This window comes from Procambarus clarkii, chromosome 62 (assembly GCF_040958095.1).
Source record: "Procambarus clarkii isolate CNS0578487 chromosome 62, FALCON_Pclarkii_2.0, whole genome shotgun sequence".
Classification (NCBI taxonomy): Eukaryota; Metazoa; Arthropoda; class Malacostraca; order Decapoda; family Cambaridae; genus Procambarus; species Procambarus clarkii.
In genome coordinates this window covers 16,678,444-16,700,697 of record NC_091211.1, presented here as the reverse complement: position 1 = coordinate 16,700,697, position 22,254 = coordinate 16,678,444, and the positions used below count along the sequence as shown (strand labels likewise).

Sequence of the window (22,254 nt, the reverse complement as noted above, 5' to 3'; positions counted from 1 at the left end):
ATGTGCCCCTTGTGTTAAATAGACTGTCTTAATCTACCCTATCAATTTCCTTGAGAATCTTGAATGTGGTGATCATGTTCCCCTAACTCTTCTGTCTTCCAGCGAAGTGAGGTTTAATTCCTGTAGTCTCTCCTCGTAGCTCATACCTCTCAGCTCGGGTACTAGTCTGGTAGCAAACCTTTGAACCTTTTCCAGTTTGGTCTTATCCTTGACTAGATATGGACTCCATACTGGGGCTGCATACTCCAGGATTGGCCTGACATATGTGGTATACAAAGTTCTGAATGATTCCTTAAACAAGTTTCTGAATGCCGTTCTTATGTTGGCCAGCCTGGCATATGCCGCTGATGTTATCCTCTTGATATGGGCTGCAGGAGACAGGTCTGGCGTGATATCAACCCCCCCCAAGTCTTTTTCTTTCTCTGACTCTTGAAGTTATCTTGAGAGGTTATCTTGAGATGATTTCGGGGCTTTAGTGTCCCCGCGGCCCGGTCCTCGACCAGGCCTCCACCCCCAGGAAGCAGCCCGTGACAGCTGACTAACTCCCAGGTACCTATTTACTGCTAGGTAACAGGGGCATTCAGGGTGAAAGAAACTTTGCCCATTTGTTTCTGCCTCGTGCGGGAATCGAACCCGCGCCACAGAATTAAGAGTCCTGCGCGCTATCCACCAGGCTACGAGGCCCCCCTACCAGGCTACGAGAAGTATTTCATCTCCCAGATGATACCCTGTATCTGGCCTCCTGCTCCCTACACCTATCTTCATTACATTACATTTGCTTGGGTTAAACTCTAACAACCATTTGTTTGACCATTCCTTCAGCTTGTCTAGGTCTTCTTGAAGCCTCAAGCAGTCCTCCTCTGTCTTAATCCTTCTCATAATTTTGGCATCGTTCGCAAATATTGAGAGAAATGAATCTATACCCTCCGGGAGATCATTTACATATATCAGAAACAAGATAGGACCGAGTACAGAGCCCTGTGGGGCTTCACTGGTGAATTCACCCCAATCTGAGGTCTCACCCCTCACCGTAACTCGCTGCTTCCTATTGCTCAGGTACTCCCTTATCCACTGGAGCACCTTACCAGCTACACCTGCCTGTCTCTCCAGCTTATGTACCAGCCTCTTATGCGGTACTGTGTCAAAAGCTTTCCAACAATCGGAACACACAACTAGAACACACAACGGAACACACAACACTTACACACACACACAATGTATGTGTGTGTGTGTGTGTGTTTGCACATCCAATGCATTGAGATTTAGAAATTTCATCTATAAATATGGTTTTGAGTAAATATGAAAAGCTCCTCTCCAAGCAATGTCCCCTAAAGTAAGACCTCTTGCCTTCACAAATATTGTGACAGGTGATATTTTTGACATTGACACAGTTGGAAACTTTATAAATGATCCCTGTAGAGTAATTAAAGATGCCAGGGGAAAACTTGGGAGAAACTCTGTAAAACTTGGAATGACTGATACAAGAACAATTCTGTAAGAACTTAAGAGCTGTGTAGAGTTCTCCCTTGTGATTAGATAAGTTGCACTTAGCAGTCCATTACTTATCCAGTAAGCCATTGTGACCAGATGGCAGCACCATCACAACACAGTTCCCTGACCCACAACTCTTCACATTACACATACTGCATTCAGGAGAAAGGAAGAGACCAGCACAACACCCCAGAAACATCCCCCAACATCCCCAGGTGTTTTTTATATTTGCTCATAAAATGCATTCCTGAATGAAATGCCAGTTTTGGGTTGCTTTACATTGCCACTTTAATTAGAACAAGCAAGTGCCTGTTCTAGCTATATTTTGACAAAAATAGTGACATCACTGACCACAATATTAATTATGATTATTGTAAGTATTGAATTCACACCCATTTCCATGGAGGCCATCAGAACAGATCAGTTGACACTGATGTCCTGCAGTGAAGAAAAGGTGCACACATGAGGAGCCTCGACATGGCTCTGTTGAGTCAAGCAGTTCACCACAACCACCACAACAGTCAAGCAGTTCACCACAACCACCACAACAGTCAAGCAGTCCACCACAACCACCACAACAGTCAAGCAGTCCACGTGTGGTGGCTATGGGGGCCACCACAATCCCATAGAATTGGCAAGACCAAGCCCACACAATATACAACGGACAGTAGCAAAAGAGGAACCCCAAGAACATTTATGGACCTGGAAGATATTAATGACGAGGAGAAATCTATTACAAATAGTTAACTTGAAAATCTTGGAATTTGATGTTTTCAATATTTCTTCAGCTCACTGCAATCAAACTAAAATTACTAAAAAAAAATTCCTACCACCAGAAAGAAATGAGTTTGAAAGGAAAATTTTTTTTATATTTTTTTTATGTACCCCAGAAAACTGACCCAATTTAGGGTGTGCAGTTAGAGCATTAAAGAACAGGTGGAAATGAGATCAAGAACTAATCATATAAATCATGAACAAAGAAAGGCACACCACAGAGCAACAGAATAAAGCCAAGAGAATCCTTAATCACTACCCAAGCATAATCCCAAAATGCACAAATCACGAACCCTACACGAGTGGCCTTTCTTAGAAGTTGGTGTACCTGAAAGCATAGAACTTACTAAACACATCCAACATCAAAGCAGTATACTACAGTATCTCTGGAAAATCAGATGTAATCCTTGAAATTTACAATATTGCATCAGAACTAAGTTCTGCAGGAACTAGAACTGAAGTTCCTAAGTTCTGCAGGAACTTAGAACTTCAATCCACTGTAGGTTACTTCTAGGTGCATAAGCAATGTAGATCAGCATGATTGTAATGACTTTAAATCGTACTTTGTTAGCTTATTCTCAACCCAATAAACTGCCTCTAGCCTACCTGATGATGTGGAGGATGGGTGAAGATATTATTCATAGAGTTGTTAAGCACAGCTGGAGGTAATCTATTTGTATCTGACTGAAGGCCCTTAAGTGGCTCAGAAGGCGGCAGGAGTGATGAAGGCATCGGAGGAAGGCGTGCTTGACTTGGTATAGTTGCACTAAGTACCTCATTGTTTCCAAGTCCTCCCCCACGAGACGATGATGCCATACTTCCACTATTATCTCCACTCTGAAACATGCCAGAATTTCTATAAACTTTTGTATAATTTCCCAAATTATATGACAAGTTATCCATGACTTGTGAAAGATTATTCATAAATATCAGTAGAATATTTCAAAACATTTAATATTATGCAGACAATGAGTCACAATAACGTGGCTGAAGAAATGATGACGAAACCACAACTCAGAAGATAGGAAAGCGACGACACTTAAGTCTATCCAGGACCATTACCAAGTCGTGAAATGTTGTCACTGCTCCATCTTCCGAGTTGTTTGGTCATCATTTAATATTATGGTATGTTAAAATATAGAAACCAGCATCGAATGTAATGAAATAACAATTTCTGGGTGAACCCCAGTGACTCCCTGAAGCTATATGTTGAGATGGTTACCATCTACTGGGTCAATCAGCTGTAGAGTTCGAGGCCTACTGGGTACTGGAGCCAGAACCCGGCCCCCTCACAGAGGCACAGGGAGCAGCAACATTTATTTTCACCACCTCACTGGGATAGGCAACTAGAGTGTTGGAGTTAAAACAAACAAATGCTGGATTAAAAGAGACCAATCTTGAGGTTATCTTGAGATGATTTCGGGGCTTTTTAGTGTCCCCGCGGCCCGGTCCTCGACCAGGCTTCCACCCCCAGGAAGCAGCCCATGACAGCTGACTAACACCCAGGTACCTATTTTTACTGCTAGGTAACAGGGGCATAGGGTGAAAGAAACTGCCCATTGTTTCTCGCCGGCGCCTGGGATCGAACTCAGGACCACAAGATCACAAGTCCAGTGTGCTGTCCGCTCGGCCGCTCGGCCGACCAAAGCCTCAAAACCACCTAAAAAACCTCCCCCAACTATGTAAACAATCGAATTCCCTCAGAACTAGTGCAAACTCGTTCACCCCACCTCCCCCCATTTATTTGGGGGGAGAGGGAAAGTAGCTCACCATTTGCCCAGGCCTGAGCTCCCAGTTCTAGAGCAGAGCTAGCCACTGGGGCTCTCCTAGAAATTGATGTTTCATTACATTCAACTCTGGTTTTCTAGAGGGATCCTCTTGTGGCTCCCTGATGCTAAATACCCATGGAAAAGGAAGAAAACCTGAAAACTTATCAGGGAAGAGCAAGCCCTACAGGAATCAGGACAGTGTCCAGACTCTTGGTGGAGAGACATGACCCAAGTCCACACAAGAGCGCTGAGGCCTGGTAACATTCAGCAAATACTGGGCCACCAGAACCCTATTTGACCTCCAAAACTATTGAGGTCAAATATCAGCCCAGGAAATGTTTGCAAACACAGCCAAAAGAGTGATATACTTTCTAACATCATGGGCACCAGGGTTGATTGCAGGCTGACTAGACTTAATAACACTGCAGATGACCAGGGGAAATATGGACTCTGGAACAGGGAACCAAAGAAACAGGATCAAACCACAAGGCAGCCACCAGAGCAGAATTGGTGGCTGGAAGGTAGCAGCAGAGAGCTGCCATTGAATGCAACACACGATGCACTCCTGGTTGAACCACCCAATTATCAATAACCACAGGATTCCCCTCCAGAAGCCAACCAACTTGGTCTTTGCCAGAAAAGAAAGATCTGGCTGCAAATGAACATAATGCCACCAGGGACAAAAGAACAAAAACCCCGTTTTCAGAGGACAGCATTAAGCTCCTCAACCAAACAACTGGAGGACAGAGAAACCAAAAATAAAGCCACAGAAAAAGAATCATGGACAGAAGGGGGAGACAGTGATTGGCCAAACATGACATGTGACAGCGGGAAAATAGTGCCAAAATAGTACTGACACTGAGCACAAGCTGTATCGGCTCTGCCAGTGCTGCATGGAGGGCCACATCAAGCAAGGATCCCTAAGGGAGTGACCCCAGAACACACCAGGGAAGAGAACTCTTGTCAGAGCAAAGACAGTGCTAGGGTACACCCAGGGAAGAGAATCCTGAGCACATGCAGCTACAAGTACACTGGAAACCTGGCTCATGTTACACTGTAGTGTAAGGCAACACCACACCACTTGGGTGAAAAAAACAGGACACAGGAGCCAGTATGGGAAAGAGGGGATGCATTAACCGCTACATCACCACTAGAACCGAGCTTGGGGACACTGGCTGGCAATAGGCTGCCTACCCCTTCCTGCAAATGAGTTAGGGAGGTGGGGTGAACAAGCTTGTGCTAGTTCTGAGAGATTTTGATATGTCACAATTCCCATGAAAGCAATAATGATAACCAACAGCATTTCCAACTAAAGCTATCTTGATGAATTTTGATGCTACTGAATAAGACATAAAGAGCACTAGTTTATCTTGTGTGTTAATATATTGATGTAATTTTATTTTCATCATAATTTTATATAAATAAAATGCTGTCTTGTTTTCAGACAGAAAAATCTTAAAACTCACCTTCCCATCTATTTCTGGAATGATGCTTGTTAAGTTGAAGTTTGACAACGATGAGGAAAGATGTGGAGCAGCAGGAGGTGCCATATTAACCTGCTGGCGATCCATCATGCGTAAGGGGCTGAAAGGAACATGTCCAGGTGCCCCAGGTGGTAGAACTACAGATGAGCTGGTTCGTGTTCCTGGAGGCCCAGCTACTCCTGCTCCTAGCTGACTAGTGCCACCTGCTCCAGTTCCACTGCTGCTTCCAGGATACTGACCAGTGTTTATAGGCATGAGGTTATCAGGGCCCAAAAGGAAGTTGCCTTGATGACGAGGCCCAGTTCCAGGAAAGAGATTTGAGTGGACCAGTGTTGGATCATCACAAGGTGGTGTAAAAGAATGGAGAGAGATATGAGAGAGTGCCCCACCTTCTAAAAGATTGGAAGATCCCCCCATTCCCCCACCCACCATGTTAGTATCTCCATAACGTGGTCGTTTGCTACTGACTCCGCTGCTACTTCCAATTCCATGATTACTAGAGCTGCTAATACTTCCTCCAATACTAGTACTTGAACCAATGTTGCCACTACTGCGGTTTGAATTTGATCTTGAGTAAGCTACAGATGATGAAACTGAAGATGAAGGAACCAGCTGCATGTCGGCATGGGGGGCACGAACAGACATGGCACCACTGGCTCCCATCAGTCCTCCTCCACTGCACACATCTTGTGGATCTAGAGGTAGTGAGAATGTTGGATTTGGAGGAAAATTACTTTGGTCAGCTGGAAACTCATGAAAGCGATGGTATGACCCCGTTGGATGAGGTGGTGCCATAATCTCTCCCGACAGCATTGACGATGACGACGATGGCAGGTTTTGGTATGGATAGCCAGTGGTCATGTAAGCCATGTTACCAGTGTATGCTAGTGATCCCGATGACTGTGTGTGAAGTTGAAAATTATAATCAGGGTTACATCCACTTTGACCACTTCTATCATGACCTGTGTATCCAAATGATGTATTTGGTACAAAATTTTTCATTTGCTGTGGTGAGTAATTACTCTGATACATTTGATTAGGAGTCATTATAGGATAATTTTGATTTGCAGGAGGACGATGAGTAGCTCGACCATAGTTCTGTGTACTAAGAAGGGCTTCTGCAGAGTAATTGTGCCCTTGTTTGTGGGCCGATGAAGACTTATTTCCCCACATCACTGTTGATACCGAACTAGTGTTGCCCTGCTGGGAGCCTCTAGCAGGACTTCTACGGCGAGACTGAGAATCAGTCTGAGAGCTGTTTTTGGCACTTCCATTTCCACGAGACTTGCTCTCCGACTTCCTGGTACTGGACTTGCTACGTGGCGAATCTTTAGATTTATCTTCAGACTGAGATCCTGAACTGTCTTTTTGCTGTCCATTGACTGATCCCTTGCGGGGTTCACTAGCTTGACTAACCAAATGACTTACAGAGAAGCATCGAACATGTTCAGAAGCTGGCTCAGGACGCATTGGTGTGTGATCATCAGTAGCTTCTATGAAAGTTCCTGGCATTGGCATGGGTGGGTTGTGTGGAAGGCGGGGATCAGGCATCATAGTAGGGTCAGGAGGTAACAAATCACCATGCTGGTATTGATGCTGTTTCCCATAACCATAGCATTGATGACGTCCCTCAGATCTTGGCGAGTGGGGCATCTTGCGGCAATAAGTATTATAGTCATAGGTAGGTGGTTGCATATAACTAGGAGCAGAGACCATGGGGGGATGATAAGGCATTGAAACCATTCCGGGTTGTTGTGATGCCTGCATCACTGCTCCCGGTAGTGAACCTGTTGTGCTCTTGTCACCTAAAACATCTGCAACTTCCCCTACAATAGAGGTACCTATGCCAGGTACGATATTACTATTATGGGAAATAAGTGGATGCCCACCCACTTGCTGTTGCTGAACAGCAGCATTTTGCTGTTGTCGCTGTTGCTGTGCCAATTGCTGTGTTTGAGACTGTTGATGTTTCTGAAGATTCTGATTCATATGAGACTGGCTGTGAGTTGCAGTGGTATGTTGTTGTGCTCTATGATGTCCTGGATGTTGATGTTGTTGTTGTTGTTGTTGCTGGAGTTGCTGCTGTTGCTGTTGATGCTGCTGCTGTTGTTGCTGCTGCTGTTGTTGTTGTTGTTGCTGTTGCTGCTGCTGCTGCTTTTGTTGTTGTTGTTGTTGTTGTTGTTGTTGTTGTTGTTGCTGTTGTTGTTGTTGGTGTTGTTGGTGCTGTTGTTGGTGCTGCTGTTGTTGCTGGGTATTACTTGCAGGCTGCTGTGGTCCCTGTTTATGATTAGCTTGATATTTAACAATAGACTGCTGGTGTTGAGAATGAGTCTGAGGTGGTATTGTCTGTGTATTAGCTGGAGATCTCTGGGATACAACCGAGTCATTTGTCTGTTGTGGCTGTTGATGGTTAAGTTGTTGTTGCTGATGTTGTTGTTGCTGCTGTTGTTGTTGCTGCTGCTGCGGCTGTTGTTGTTGCTGCTGCTGTTGTGGTTGTTGCTGCTGCTGCTGTGGTTGCTTCTGCTGTTGCTGAGGATGTTGCTGATGCGATGAAATAGATTTTGAATGAGTTCCCAGTTGAATTTGACTTAGCTTGTCACATTCATGTCTAGGGCTGGCAACAACTTGGTCATGCTTTCTAGGATACGGGACTCCATTGCTGCTAACTTGAGGACTCTGTTGTTGTGCATTTGTACTTGATAATTGTTGCCCGAATTCATGCTGTGATGATGCAGATGTAGAAGCGGAAATGACTATGGCTGGTTGAGATGAACTATCCAGTGTTTGTGAAGATGAAGCTGGTTTAGGTTGCTGCATAGAGAGTGAATTGTCTGCCAAATGAGGTGGACTTTGTGAACTTGGTTGCTGCTTCTCTGATCTGGCCTGTATATGTTCATCTATTGAGGCAATGTTTCTTCCTATGTGCTCTCCAGGTACAAATTTATCTGAATGGATAGCTACTTTTGCCTCCATTGTTTTATGGTTGGATTGGTCAGACTCCTCTTGTGGGCAATTTTGCATGCCATGAAGATTTGTGCTAGATGTAATCTTTTTTTTATAGCTTTCAGATATTTGCTGTATAGTGTGCATACTGTAATCATTAGCAGACTTCTCTTTAGTTCCTCGTTGATCTTTATCAAGTTTGTGTGCAGCAACATCTCTCTTTGAACTTTGAACTAGATGCTCAACTGACTCTTTGTCCAAATTTAACATTGTTTGAGTATTCCCGTCATTTGCCAAAGAAACCGATGAAGGACTTTTAGAAATAGATCCAGCATGATGTTCAATAATTTTTGAAACTGCAGCAGGGGTCTTTCCTTGGTATTCCTGTATCTTACCTTGAATGTCATCTACCTCTGGCACAGCTTGGGCAGTAAATGTTGACGTTTGTTCCTGGAGACCATTTGATGAATGTGATACTACGGAAGATCCTAATGAAGTATGAGTTATAGAAACTGGAGTTTGATTGATTGAGAACAGTTTACTATGATGCTTGGGCTGACTGTTACTAATTTTGACTACAGGTGTTTGTTTCTCTCTCTCACTGGAGTGTGTCAGTGAAGATGAGGATACTGTGCCATGACCCCTAGTTGCTCCACAAAAAGAACCATTACCGACATATTTTTCCAAAACAGTGGGTTTAGTTTCTTCACTTTTTAACCGAGCTATACTGGATGACTCTGGCTGGTGTATTGGCAATGTAGGGTTTACAAGCGAGTCGAGGGTTACGGCTATCAATTGTGCAGCACTGTGAGAAACAGAATTTTCATTATTTGCTGGCATGATTGATTCATTAACTTTTTTTTTGTTAATGACTGATCTTGAACTGTTGTCATCTTCCATTCCTATAAGAGACTTCATTTGTGGCAACACAGGCATTAAGGAACTAGCAAATGATGAAGTCACAGGAAGAGTACAATTTGAGGCAATATCTAGAGATGAAGAAGACACCTCAGGAAAGTGAGGCAGGGTACTATAAGAGGAACCTAGAGAATTTGACTTTACAGCATCGTGTACTTTGTTTCCTAGTGTAGGAAACATTGGAGAAGCATGAGGAAAGCTCTCAAACCCATAAGGATCTGAACATAAGGTTGGCACAGTGGAGAGAGCTTGTGGTGCTACTGAAGTGGTAAACGTAGTCCCAGAGCACGACAGAAGAGATCCAGCAGATGAAGTCCCTCCGGGGAGAAGACTTAAGGGATCATGTGCTGTACTAGGCAAGGGACTAGGAGCATAAGTGTTAGTGGAAGATAATGACTGCAAAAATGATGCAGAGAAAATTGAAGAGGTTGAAAGAGGCAAACTTGATGGTGATGAGAATACCACTGGAGTACATGTTGCACCAGGTGTTACAGTGGTAGTTGAGCAGGGTAAACTCCAAGATGATGATGTCGAGGGGGCTGTTAATGAAAATGAAAATGAAGCTGGAGAAGCCATCTGATAGGAGGAAGAGAGTGGCATCGAGACTGAAGAAGGTAGTGAGAGTGATGCAGATGATGGGAGAGAATGTGGAATAGATGATGAGAGTGAAATTGGGGCAGATGATGATAATGATAATGGGTTAGATGATGGGTGTGTAACTGAGATTGGAGAAGGGAGTGACAGTGGAACAGATGATGACAATGAAATATGAGCAGTGGATGAAGATGAAACTGGGATAGATGATGAGATTGGCATGGAAAGAGGTGGTGCTAGTGTAATGGGGAGAGCAGATGAAAGTGAGGCTGAAATAGATGATGGCAATGATATTTGAGCAGAGGCTGTCAATGGAACAGAGTTAGAGGAAACATGTGTAACATGAGCAGTTGATGCTAGTGACCTGGGCACAGATGATGACTGTGAGGCATGGACAGTATGTGAAAATGATGTACAAACAGAAGGTAAAATTAAGGTAGGGATAGATGATGAATGTGAAGCAGGAACAGACATTGAAGGTAGTGACATAGAATTACCTGTGGGTGATGACAAAGCAGTTGAAAGTGAAGATGACAATGATATAGGAATAGGAGGAGATGGCAAAGAGATTGGGACTGTGTGTGTGGTAGTGAACAGACTAGGGAGTGTCATATGAGTCACGGTATTACTGCCAGTGACTGCTTTAGATGGATTAGAAGGCATACAGGCTACAGTAGAGTTTGCAGTAGTTAAAGATATGGATGGTGATGAGAGAATTCCTGATGAGTAATGATCTGTTGAGAGGGATGGAAGATGTGGGACAGGCATGGGTGGAAGAGCTAAAGGAAGAGAGTGGGCATTAGATGACAAAACTGATGGAGGTCTATGAAAAATGGATGGTGGTGGAAGAGCTGCTGGTATTGACAATTGACATATGGTTGGTGCTGAAGATGCCTTTGGTAAATTTTCTCGTGAGAGTAACTGTGTAGTCGCAGAAGAATATGCCATATTAGGAAGTATTAAAGGAGTAGAAACTCTAGTATGAGCACCAGTCATAACTGATGATGTTATCATGGAAGAATGTGCTTCAGAAAGACCATCTGGTAATTCAGATGCAAAGGGATTGTTAGAGGTAGATATGGAATGAGTAGAAATGACCCTGAGAGGTGAATCTACATCTTCTGCCGGTCGAGAAGACAGACAAAGAGCTGTAATACTGTAAGAACTACTACTAAGAGAATTGTCTGTGGACCCCCGGGAGCTGACTGGACATCCCAAGTGATTAAGCTCTTCAGTAACTGCTGCAGATTCTTCAGGTGTTTGTAAGGATGCAAGTTTAGCTTCATTAGATGCGTTGTCATTAGATGGCCCTAGAGTTACTTCATTCTCACTCCTTGTGTGAGCATCATTTACATGATCTTCTACATCACCTTGATCTTGTGACTGCAACTCTTTAGTTGGCTTCAGTAAACTTTCTGAAGTTGTTACAGGGGAAGCTGGTGGAGAAAAATCACAGGATCTTGGGTCACTCTCTATTGATCGCAGCATTTCTACAAGCCTATCATCCGCAGGACTGCTAGTTTCCATAGTGGCTCCACGAATGTTTTCTGCAATAACACATGGCATGTCAACTCGAATATCCATAATATTTCCCAGTGGATCTTCTTCATCACAATCCATTATTCCTGCTGAGTGTACCAAACCAGTTAGAGTAGAAGTAGATATTTCTTGAAGATCTTGACCTTGTTCATCTGAAATTTCTACCTGGTTGGCTGATACAGATTTTGTAGTTGGATCAATTGGTGGTAAAGTATTCAAAGGATTAAATTTTGAAACTGTTGGTACACCCGAGTCACAATCAACCTTATTACGCTTTGTTGGTTTATCACATTTTTCTAAGGGTAGGAAACGCTTCGATTTTGACGATGTTCTAGAACTGGCCTGGACTCCTTCCTTTTTAGTGGGAGAAACTAGAGTCTTTAAAGTAGAATTCACAAATGTTGATGAGCCACCAGTTGATGCAATGTGAGATTGGCAGGTGGAAACAGCTTTACATGAACAAGGTTTGGGTGCTATTGGTTTGAGCCTTGGTGTCTGATGCACTGGTGTAATGATGGGCTGAGATGGGAGAAGAAGCAATGGGGAAGAATTCATCATCTTCATAATCTTTCCCCTATGAAGAATTGGTGGCGGAACTCCAGTGGACATGATGGGCACCCTCGAGAGAGAAGGAGTGACATACGTAAGCTGGGAATTATCTGCAATAGGTGGTACCAGCTGAATTGTACCTGACCCAGGATTACCACACTGCAACAAAACAACCTTTTGTCCTTTATTATTTAATTTGTCACCACCGCCTTGCACCTTGAAGGTTACCATTTGTGGCTGATTGCTAAAGGAATTAGATACTTGGGCTGGAAATTGGGGTACAGCAGGTACTGGATTATTCTGAGTGTCTGATTGTATTGTGACTTGTTGCACATCTTGCACAACTAAACATGCTTCAGATGATGGCAGCAAAAGCTCCTTACTTGCAGTGGATATTTTTGAAGAGCGCTCCATTTCCATTTTTACATTTCTTGTTAGTGATAAAGGCTTTCCAGAAGAGTTACTAGTAATGTCTTCTTGATCTTCAATAATATTTACAGTAACTGTACCATTGTTAACAACTCCATCTACAATAATTTTTTCCTTGGAATTATAATTTCCCTGTGATCCAAGTTCTCTTACACAATTTTGAGGCAAAACAGAAATTTGTTCTTTTAAGTAATTAAGTGGTAAATTTGATTCCCTTTTGGTTGTAGGGTCCTGAGGTACAAGTCTCACTGTATCAATGCTTCCCACTCCATTTGGTTTATTGTCACAATTATGTGGTAAAATTGTAACTGGGTTGCCTTTGTTATTAATAATAGGTATAGCAATATTACTGTTAGTTTCCTGTCCAATCGAGGGTGTCACAATTTGGGATGCTCTATTCAAATTTGATAAAGTTGCTTTATTTTTTGTTTGTAGATTATCATTTAAAATAGCATTAGTAACATTTACGCTGTCTAAACCACTCTGAACTGTGGAATTCCTATTTTCCCCCTCATGAATAATAGGAGGAACTCTAGCATCATTGCCTGATACAAATTTTTCAGCAGGCAGTGTTCCATTTCTCTGAATATTTTCAACATTAGAGCTTTCATTAGAGTCATCTCCAAATGCAGGCTCAAGACAATCGGACGCTGGATCACTTTCCACCACAGGAACATGCTGGCCACAAGTCACCTTCCTTACCTCTGCATTTCTACAGTCATTCTGAACACATGTCCCTGTTGATGAGGGGAAGAAAAAACATATACAGAAATAAGACTACCAAAATAAAGTGCAGAAAGGTAAACAAAGTTTCCTGTAAGATTTAATATGAGGAACTAACCAGGTGTATCAGTATGTACAGTATATTCCAAAATGGCTTTCTGCCCACTACACACGACTGTGGCTCACAACGATGCAAGCTTCATCAATACACATTCTCTCACACACAGTATACAGTAGTCCCTATCTCGGCCCTTACACTTCAACCCTATTTAGGTATTTTTCTCCACGCACACATATATTCTCTCCAGCGGATAATTTATTGAAGAGTACCCTTTTTTCATTCAATATTTAGTAAACAAAACATTCTTTAAGAGTCTTGTTTAGAATTCGTATCCACTCTGAGAATCTCCTTGTACATCCTTTATATGATTGACCTCATATTTACCTTAAGTCCAATTCAGCCCTTGGGTATATTACACAATCACTTGCGGGAGTCAAACAATGCTGTGTCTTTGCTATCATAAGTGATTAATGTGCTAAATATAACATTGAGAATGACAATTGTACCATCACTACAATCATTAAACTCTGTACAATATCTTGATCAGTTTCAAAGGCAGAACCACAATTCATTAGTCATATATGATGTAATAAACATAATTCAAAGACACAATCATTTTGCCCATAATGATGCCAGTATAATGGGTATACAGCTCTTACATTCAACAATGTAAACCTATATTATTTTTATAAAGACTTAAAATGATTACCTGAAAGAAATACTAAAATATATGATGAAAAATGCTAAAATCCATAATGAAACAAATGTTCTAATCAGTGAACTCGTACACAGTATAATGTCACAATGTTGAATAAATACAATTTACCTCCACCTCCCTCTACTGATATAAAATGCTGGGTAATTAAGCATAACATGCATGATACTTTACCATGGATAGTGTACAAAATTTCTCCATTTCCGTCATCTGTTTCAAAACGAAGACCAGTTTCCTGCAATATCTTCACAAGCAGGGCATTTCGCTTCTTTAATGCTGTTACTTGCTTCATCAGCCGCCTTATTTCTTTTTCTGTGGAATAGGCATAATAAGTACTGGCACAACAGGTACACTATTTGGCACTCAAAATGTCTATTAAACATCATCCCACCATTTGTGGATGATTTCAACAGCATATCCACCCTCATAGCCTGATCTGAGACCAGGCTCCCATGATGACTACTAAATTTTCTGGGATGTTCTTATGTGCAGTTCACATGCTAAGACATGTACTTTCTAAAGACACTTCTCCTGCTTGTTGTTTAAAACATAATCTTTAGAACATAAAAAAACCCAGTGTTGAATGTAATGAAATGCCAATTTCTGGGTTAACCCTGGTGGCTCCCTAAAGTTACGATGCTGATACGGTGCCATACTACTAGGTGCCATCAATTGTGGAGTTTTCTTTTTGGCCCACCAGGGACCATGAGCCAGAACATGCCCCCCCCCCCCCCTTCCCTGTAGAGAGATGCAGAGAACAGTGGCATTATGATAAAATTGTCAGTGAATTTTAATCATATCTGCCACCAACAGAGCAGCACCCACAAAGTCAGCAAAACAAAACAGACCACTGCTGGTTATAAAGAAGATTGATGCCTCAAACTTACCAAAAGAATTCCCCAACAATGTAAATAAATTATCAAAAATTCATGAAACTAACGCAAGCTCGTTTGCCTCACCTCCCCACTTCATATGGGGGGGGGGGAGGGAGGCAGATCAGGTCAGCCGATTGCTCCACCCTCAATTTCATGATGATGGAAAGACCACTCCTGACTCCTGGAAGAGAGAGGGTGTCAGGGAGCCACTGGAGCTCACTCAGAAATAGTCATTTCATTACATTCATTGTTGGATCTCTGGAAGGAACTCCTTGTAGCTTCCTGAAGCTACGAGCCCACTGAGAAAGCAAAGAAGGGGACTCACCAAGGAGAAGGAAGCATCTCAGGTATCACAACAAAGAAGAAACCACAGACCAAGACACATAAGCCAAGGCCATCCAAAGCCAATGAGGACTAGGAACAATCATGATATACTTGGTGGCCAGGACCCAGCTCGATTGCTAAAACCACCGTGCCCATACATCAGCCCAAGACATATAGGCAAACACAGCCGAAAGCGGCAAATATACGAATAGCATGGGCAGGAGGTTAGACCACATGCTGGCTAGACTCAAGAACACTGCGGACAACCTGAGAAACACGAGCCTTGGAACAGGGAACAAGGGAAACCAGATCAACTCACAATGAATCCACCAAAGCAGAAGTGGGCATACAAAAGCAGTAAAGAGCTGCCCCCGGACAAAGAATATAAAGCACCCTCAGCCGAACCAACCAAGCATCAAACATCAATGGAAGCCAACCAACTCATTCTTTGCCAGAAAAGAAGAAGCCAGCTGTAGACAAATAAAACACCCCCCAAGACTGAAGGAAGAAACACTCAATGCTGAAGAAGAGCAAGAAGTTCCCCTACACAACAACTGGAGGCGAGGGAGACTAAACAAAGCCTTATGAAAAAAATCACAGACTGAAGGGGACACTGCAAAACGAGCAGAAGAAACCACGTCAGCCTCCCCCCCCCCCACTGCCCTAACAAAGGGGTGAACTGCAAAAAAGCCAATACAAACCCCTTGAACCGGACTTCGGAGGAGCGAGCACTGTGCCATCTGAACGAAGGAAGTGCATGCAACCTAGCCACTGACTCTACCACTGACTCTGAAGGAAGAGGTGGTGCAGAGGGAACCACAGTTGAATTAACCAACACCTCCAAATATGAGTCCTTTAACACCAACCAGGGCAGCTCTGGGGCATCCAACCGGCTACTCAACCTAGAATATTGTAAACCAGAAAACCTCAAGCATAAAGCAATCATTGCCCCAAAAACATGAACATCAACACATGGGTTTCTTAGGCTAGTAATGTGCGGAGAACAAGTCCCACACAACTTGGGGTCAAAGTTGTCACTGACCCAGCTAGCAGTACAGCAGAGGAAGACGGTAGGAGTATCGTCATGTGGCACAGACCCTATACAATTATCAAACTCACACACGGCAAGAGCAGGTTCAGTTGGACCATTGGACCACCATACATGCAGGGGTTTCCCAGGATCTGCAGGGAATAGCCCTACAGGAAACCCAAGCACTGGGATCACTATACCAGAACCCTAATTAGGAATCAGGTCTCCCTCCCCCCCATTATTAAGAAGGGAAGTCTCATTTATATTGAAAGACAAATGGAATAGAGTCCAAAGGAAATTTGAATGAATATAAGTAGGCCAACCCAGCTCACCTAAGGCTGAGATGCCGTGGGTAGATGCGATCCCAGTGCGCCCCACCAACCAAAACTTGTTCCTGACCCAAGGGAAAGACAGAAAGCCAAAAATAAACTGACTTTCCCCAGGGCAAGGACTACCACAAGTGAGGAAGTCCTGTAGCCCCCCAGGGAAGAGAACTCTAGCAGTATAAGGATGGTGCTAGGGAAGCTAACAGGGTATATAACCCTAAGAATATGCAGCAGCAAGTGCCCTATACTCCTGGTTCACACAGCACTAACATGCACTGGAACAGACACAAAGGCAAAAACCACCACTTAGCTAAATCAGAAAATGGAAGTCAGAGTGCCACATAGGTCACCAAACACTGTCTACTGTCAGCAAAGAACCGAGGGTGAAACAGCTGGCTGGCTGATCCGGTCTGCCTCCCACCTCCCCTCACATGAGGGGGGGGAGGTGGGACAAACAAGCCTCCTCTAGTGTCATGAATTTTCAATCGTTTGTTTACATTGTTGGGGGGAGTTCTTTTGGCAATTTTGAGACATCAATCTTCCTTATAAGTTCAGTCAGTGGTCTGTTTTGTTTCACTGACTTTGTAGGTGCTTTCCTGATGGTGGCAGACATGATTAAAATTCACTGACAATTTTATCATAATGCCACCGCTCTCTGCACCGCTCTAGGGGGGGGGGTGAGGGGGGGCAGGTTCTAGCTTGTGATAATGAGTAGACCTAAAAAACTCCACGACTGATGGTACCTAAGGGAAAAAATACATGATGAAGCAATTACTACAAGACTCAAATACTGTCATGTGGCGTGTGCATTAGAGGAAAAAAATCACAAACTGTAGTGCCATCCAGTACTGTATACACAATCTTTACCTGTCCATCCAACCTATGTACATAAAGTATGATTACAAACACCCAAGTAAACCCCTCAAATTTGACAGTACAATATTGTGTTCAGAATATAAAGTTAATATTGATTGATAATATAATTTGCATAAGTTATATCTGGGTTTATTTTAAAGGTTTAATTTTTAAGCCTTTAACCCATGGGTCACAGGTATATTTTCATTGGACCGAAAGTGTTTGTTCCAAGCTGTACTTCATTCCATGTCATCAGGTCAATGTGAAATTGCACACTAAAGTTTTTAAATCCCAGGATAAAATCACAAAATATTGTACTCTTTACAGTAATGATATTTTCATAATTATAATTCTAAACGCTTCAGTTTCTGAAAAAGAAAATTGTAAATTTAAGGACATACTTACTCAGCTCTTGTGCTTCATTACTGGTTAATATGCTCTCTTTCAGTGCTTTGCAATCCTGGATGTATTCGATAGCAGTTTGAATGATATCTACTTTTGCTTTTGGCCCACAGTCTGGTAGCTCTTGCCGTAGCTTTTCTATAATGTTATTAAAACGATGGCGACGGGCTGCTTCCCACTGTCTTAATTGCCTATAAAGAAGAAATAATGCTGAGAGAAATGCAAGAAGTATTTAAGAAGGAACAGGCAGCCTTTGATTTGAACAAATGTGGATAACATGAATTTGCCTAAACATGATTCTGGTTTTAAACAAAAAATTTAAAATTTCAAAAATGTTGATCAACACTTACAAAAGTGTAGAAGTCCCGGGTAGACGGGACTTGATAGCCTTGGAAGGCAGCTTATCTAGGGGAAGGAAAACCCTGATTTCAAACCTCCGCTGCCTTGCGGCCATACCCCTCTTTTGGGAAAGGCTTCAGGAGTCAACCTCGAGGAAAAATCCGGAGTTGGAGCCCCTAAGGCAGTTCGTTGTTGACTTTGACCTCGTTCTAGCAGCTCCTGCGACGGTGCTGGAACCATGTGTATTGGCATTTGCCTTTCCATTGGATAATTTCAGCAACGTAGAGAGGGGGAGATCTGCTGCATAGGTAACAGCTTCTCCATATTGACCTACCCAGGCATTGCACCCAAGAGATTGACAACCAGAGTGGAGCTCCATAGTCTCTCCAGACTGAAGGATGCCTACTACACTTACAAAAATTAATGTTACTCACAGCTCAAGGAGAATACAAAACTCATCCATGTTTGTAATGGCATGTTAGCCCTTTCTATTTGCTTTCCTACTGTCAGGGACAAGAAGACTGTTAGGCACATCAGAGTCCAATGACTAACCTATCCAATGACTCACCTTCCCTACAATACAACTGACAACAATCAACTAACTCTCAGGTACCTATTTACTACTAATGTGGACAGAGGCTTCAGTTGTACAGAAATGTGACCAAAGTCTCCCAACTACCTCTCAAGAGTGGGTGATCCCTTGAAAGTTGTTAAAATAAAAGATGCTGTTGAGCCTTTCCTTATTCAATAGGCCTTTTGAATTTTTCATATGGTTCCCAGGGTTGCTTGTAACAAAACTGAAAAGGTGGCAGCTACAAAGATGACCAAAGAGAAGCAACATGTCAAGATAATTGCTGGGAAGTTGAAGATGATTGATTTTTAAAGGCAGTTTGCCTAATATTGTCATTGTTCGCATTTTACACTTATAAAGTGACAACAAGGTATCCTACAATTGCATCATTTGAGGGTACTGTATTTTGGTCCAAGAAGACTATGTTCTCTTGGACCCAAATACTAAGAACTAAGAGTTTCTTTCCAGGTGCCAGTATGAAAATTCTCTCTTCTTTCTTCACTCTTTGGATAGGGTGAAGAATGACATACATGCACACAGCTGCAGATAATAAACAAAACTGGCAAAGAGCAAAAAAAAACAAAAAAAAACATGAAACTCAACCTAATTTAATTGGTTACATGGGGCTTGTGGGGCTCATTTTGACTACACCTTTGACTTCAAGGAAATGACCTGACATGCCCGCATTTGAACTACTGTATCCAAGGATAGATACAGTCATCTCATTTTCTAGTGTGTGCTTTAGTCTTCATATCTTCAGCCACGTTATTGTGACTCGGCGTCTGCACAAGCATGGACATACCTGCTTTGGAAAAAGTTCAACACTGGGCAACAAAAATCATCCCAGAATTATGTCAACTCTCATACCAGGATGGGTTGAGGGCCACAGGACTAAAACTGTAAACCAGACATAAGAGGGCTGATCTCACTGAAACTTTTAAAATACTGAACAAGTTGGAGGATAATGATCCAGACCACTACTTTAAAAGATCAAATTTTGCATATACAGGTATAAGAAGTAATGGCATCAAGGCCAACAAGCCAAAATGAAGGTCAGGAACAAAAAATGCTCTTTCTCCCATAAGATTGTAAAATCATGAAACTGCCTATCTGCCTAAGCCTTAAATGCCAAGGCATTGCTATAGTTTAAAATCCAGCTGGATAAAATCATCAGGAAAATAGGGGAACCTTTGATAAGCCATTGGGTTCTTGTTCCTGTCAAGGCCACTAGAGATGGTGGGGCTCCCCAGATACACACATACAATTATTATATAATAACTGTATGATGAGTAGACCATGCAGTGCATCATACTGAACCAATATCATATATTCTATATTTTCTATTCCTCTAGTGGGTTTTCTTTTGTTTTATGTTAATCTACTGAACATAAGAGTTAGGATCCCATTGACAGTGCATTCCAGTCACAGCTAAAAAGTTGCAGGCTTTCCTAACTATGAAAAAGCCCAATACTGTACAGTACAGAAAAATGTTGCATCAAAATTTCCACATAGTTCAATCCTAACACCTTATCTATTGAGCAAATTTGCAGGAGCCGTGATGAGGGTTTGAACCTATGCACTAGGTGTTCCCAGGCACACACACTAGACAACTATGCCAAGACATGTTGCCTGGGAACACCTAGCGCATAGGTTCCAACCCTGGTTGATACCTGGTTGGTTGTCTCATCACGGTTCCAACGGATTTGCTCTAATGCATCACTATAGTATGATTACTCTCTGTGTACCTTACCTAATCTTCTTTACCCTAGCCAACCTACCTGAGTACAGTCACTTCATGAAGGTACTGGTATGGTTATCAATTTCAAAACTTAATTCCCTAATATACAAAAAAGAATGTGTGAAGTACATTGTATAGTGTGGGTTTATAAAACAGTAATAAACCCATGTAAAACCCACACTTGTGTATATGTGATATTTTTGTAAGGAATTTACACCAAGTCTTTCCCACTCTCCTGAGTACTTTATCAAGGTCTGAGTATGTGGTTAGGACGAGACTTAAATCTCAACAACTAATAAGGCTGCCATCCTGGGTCCAGTCCTCTTCTCCTTCTTGACCCCTTGACCAGGTCACCACTATTCCCGACTGGCGCTGTACTTGCGGTAATGTCTTCCACAGAAATATGGTTATGTGTCCTTTCTGTAATCCTGCTATTCTGGGAACTGGAGTTGTTATTAATAGAGGCGTTCATCTGGATGTTATCCCTCGCAACCCTCTCCATACCCCCAAAGTGGCTAATGGGACTGCTTTTAGTCCCAGAAATAAAGCTTTTGTTACCAACGAAAATATTTAGAGTATTTATTAGAACTCCTTCCACTACTCTTCTAGTTCTAATATTATGGCTGTACAAGAATGTAAGAATTCTTGTACATATCAATAAATAAACAAAAATTTAAAAAATCAGGTTGCGAGTAATCATGTCCAACAGCCTGGTTGACCAATCCAGCAATGAGGAGGCCTGGTCGAACATTGAGTTGCAGGGATGTCGAGCCCTGAAATCATCGCAAGGTAATTGCAAGGTAGCATATGTTATGTCCGAATTGCTCTACATATTAGTGGCTTTAGACAATGTAATTACATATTCATTTTTTTATACATACAAGAGTTCTTACATTCTTGTAAAGAAGCTAGCACGCATAGAATTTTGAGCAGGTCCTTAATCCTAATTTTCCCCAGAATATGACTTGCCAAATCATTTAAACAGGTACTCATTCACTGCTGGGGTGAACAGAGGCTACAGTTAAGGATTGGCCCTCAGTCAATCCTCCCCGGCCAGGCTACAAACCCAGGCCAAAGCGCTCGCGAAGCGCCGGGCGAGTGTCTTACCACTGTGCCAGAGACTGCCACTATACTTGTCTTACCTATGAATTCTCCACTATTCATGTCTTTTATGTATGTACTCCAGCTTAAATGACATATTATTATTGTTTATAAAACATGAATTCAGCCTATGTACAAAATTACCATTATACAGAAAATATATGATTGGACTGGATTTCTACCTAGTCTTGCCTAACACAGTTTATACAATAGTATATTGATTTATATGTAATAATAAATGTCATATAATCATGTACTTCCTCTTTCATGTCAGTTTTCCTTGCAATATCAAGACATTTTTGGTTTGCAATCTTTGATATTCCTTCCTCATCCCAAAAAGAAAAGAGAATGTCATCGTTTGTAAACTTAACAATAATGATAACTACTACAAAAAGTTCTTGCCACACTACCACTAAGTTAATATTAATTAATTAAAACCAAAATATACACAAAAAAATAAAGCAAAACAAACCCAGACACTTAAAAAGAGTCAAGACAAGACTGGATACTTACTTCTTAGCACATCCATTGGTCTTTTTCTCAGCATCACAGTTCTTTTTGTCTTGGCTATCAGTCTTAGTATGCGGTTTACTTTTATTTCGAGTCATATTATATACTTGTATTAGAGGAGAGAATCAATAGCCTCCGCCTGGCTATCACCAACTTGTAAACAAAACCTCCACAGAAAACGAAGTCGTAAACTC

General features: G+C 42.2%; 1 protein-coding gene across 1 annotated transcript in view; it reads right to left on the bottom strand.

The window, feature by feature from the left end:
* The window catches only part of LOC123766445 (serine-rich adhesin for platelets), a 25,977-nt gene extending 3,723 nt beyond the window's left edge, over window positions 1-22,254 (bottom strand). Inside the window, exons 1-5 of the mRNA XM_045755554.2 lie at window positions 22,064-22,254; window positions 17,805-17,992; window positions 14,164-14,301; window positions 5,501-13,227; window positions 2,872-3,102 (exon numbers count right to left, since the gene is read on the bottom strand). Of these exons, the coding sequence (XP_045611510.2) occupies window positions 2,872-3,102; window positions 5,501-13,227; window positions 14,164-14,301; window positions 17,805-17,992; window positions 22,064-22,158 (8,379 nt within the window). The 5' untranslated portion in view covers window positions 22,159-22,254. The remainder of the gene's footprint in view (window positions 1-2,871; window positions 3,103-5,500; window positions 13,228-14,163; window positions 14,302-17,804; window positions 17,993-22,063) is intronic.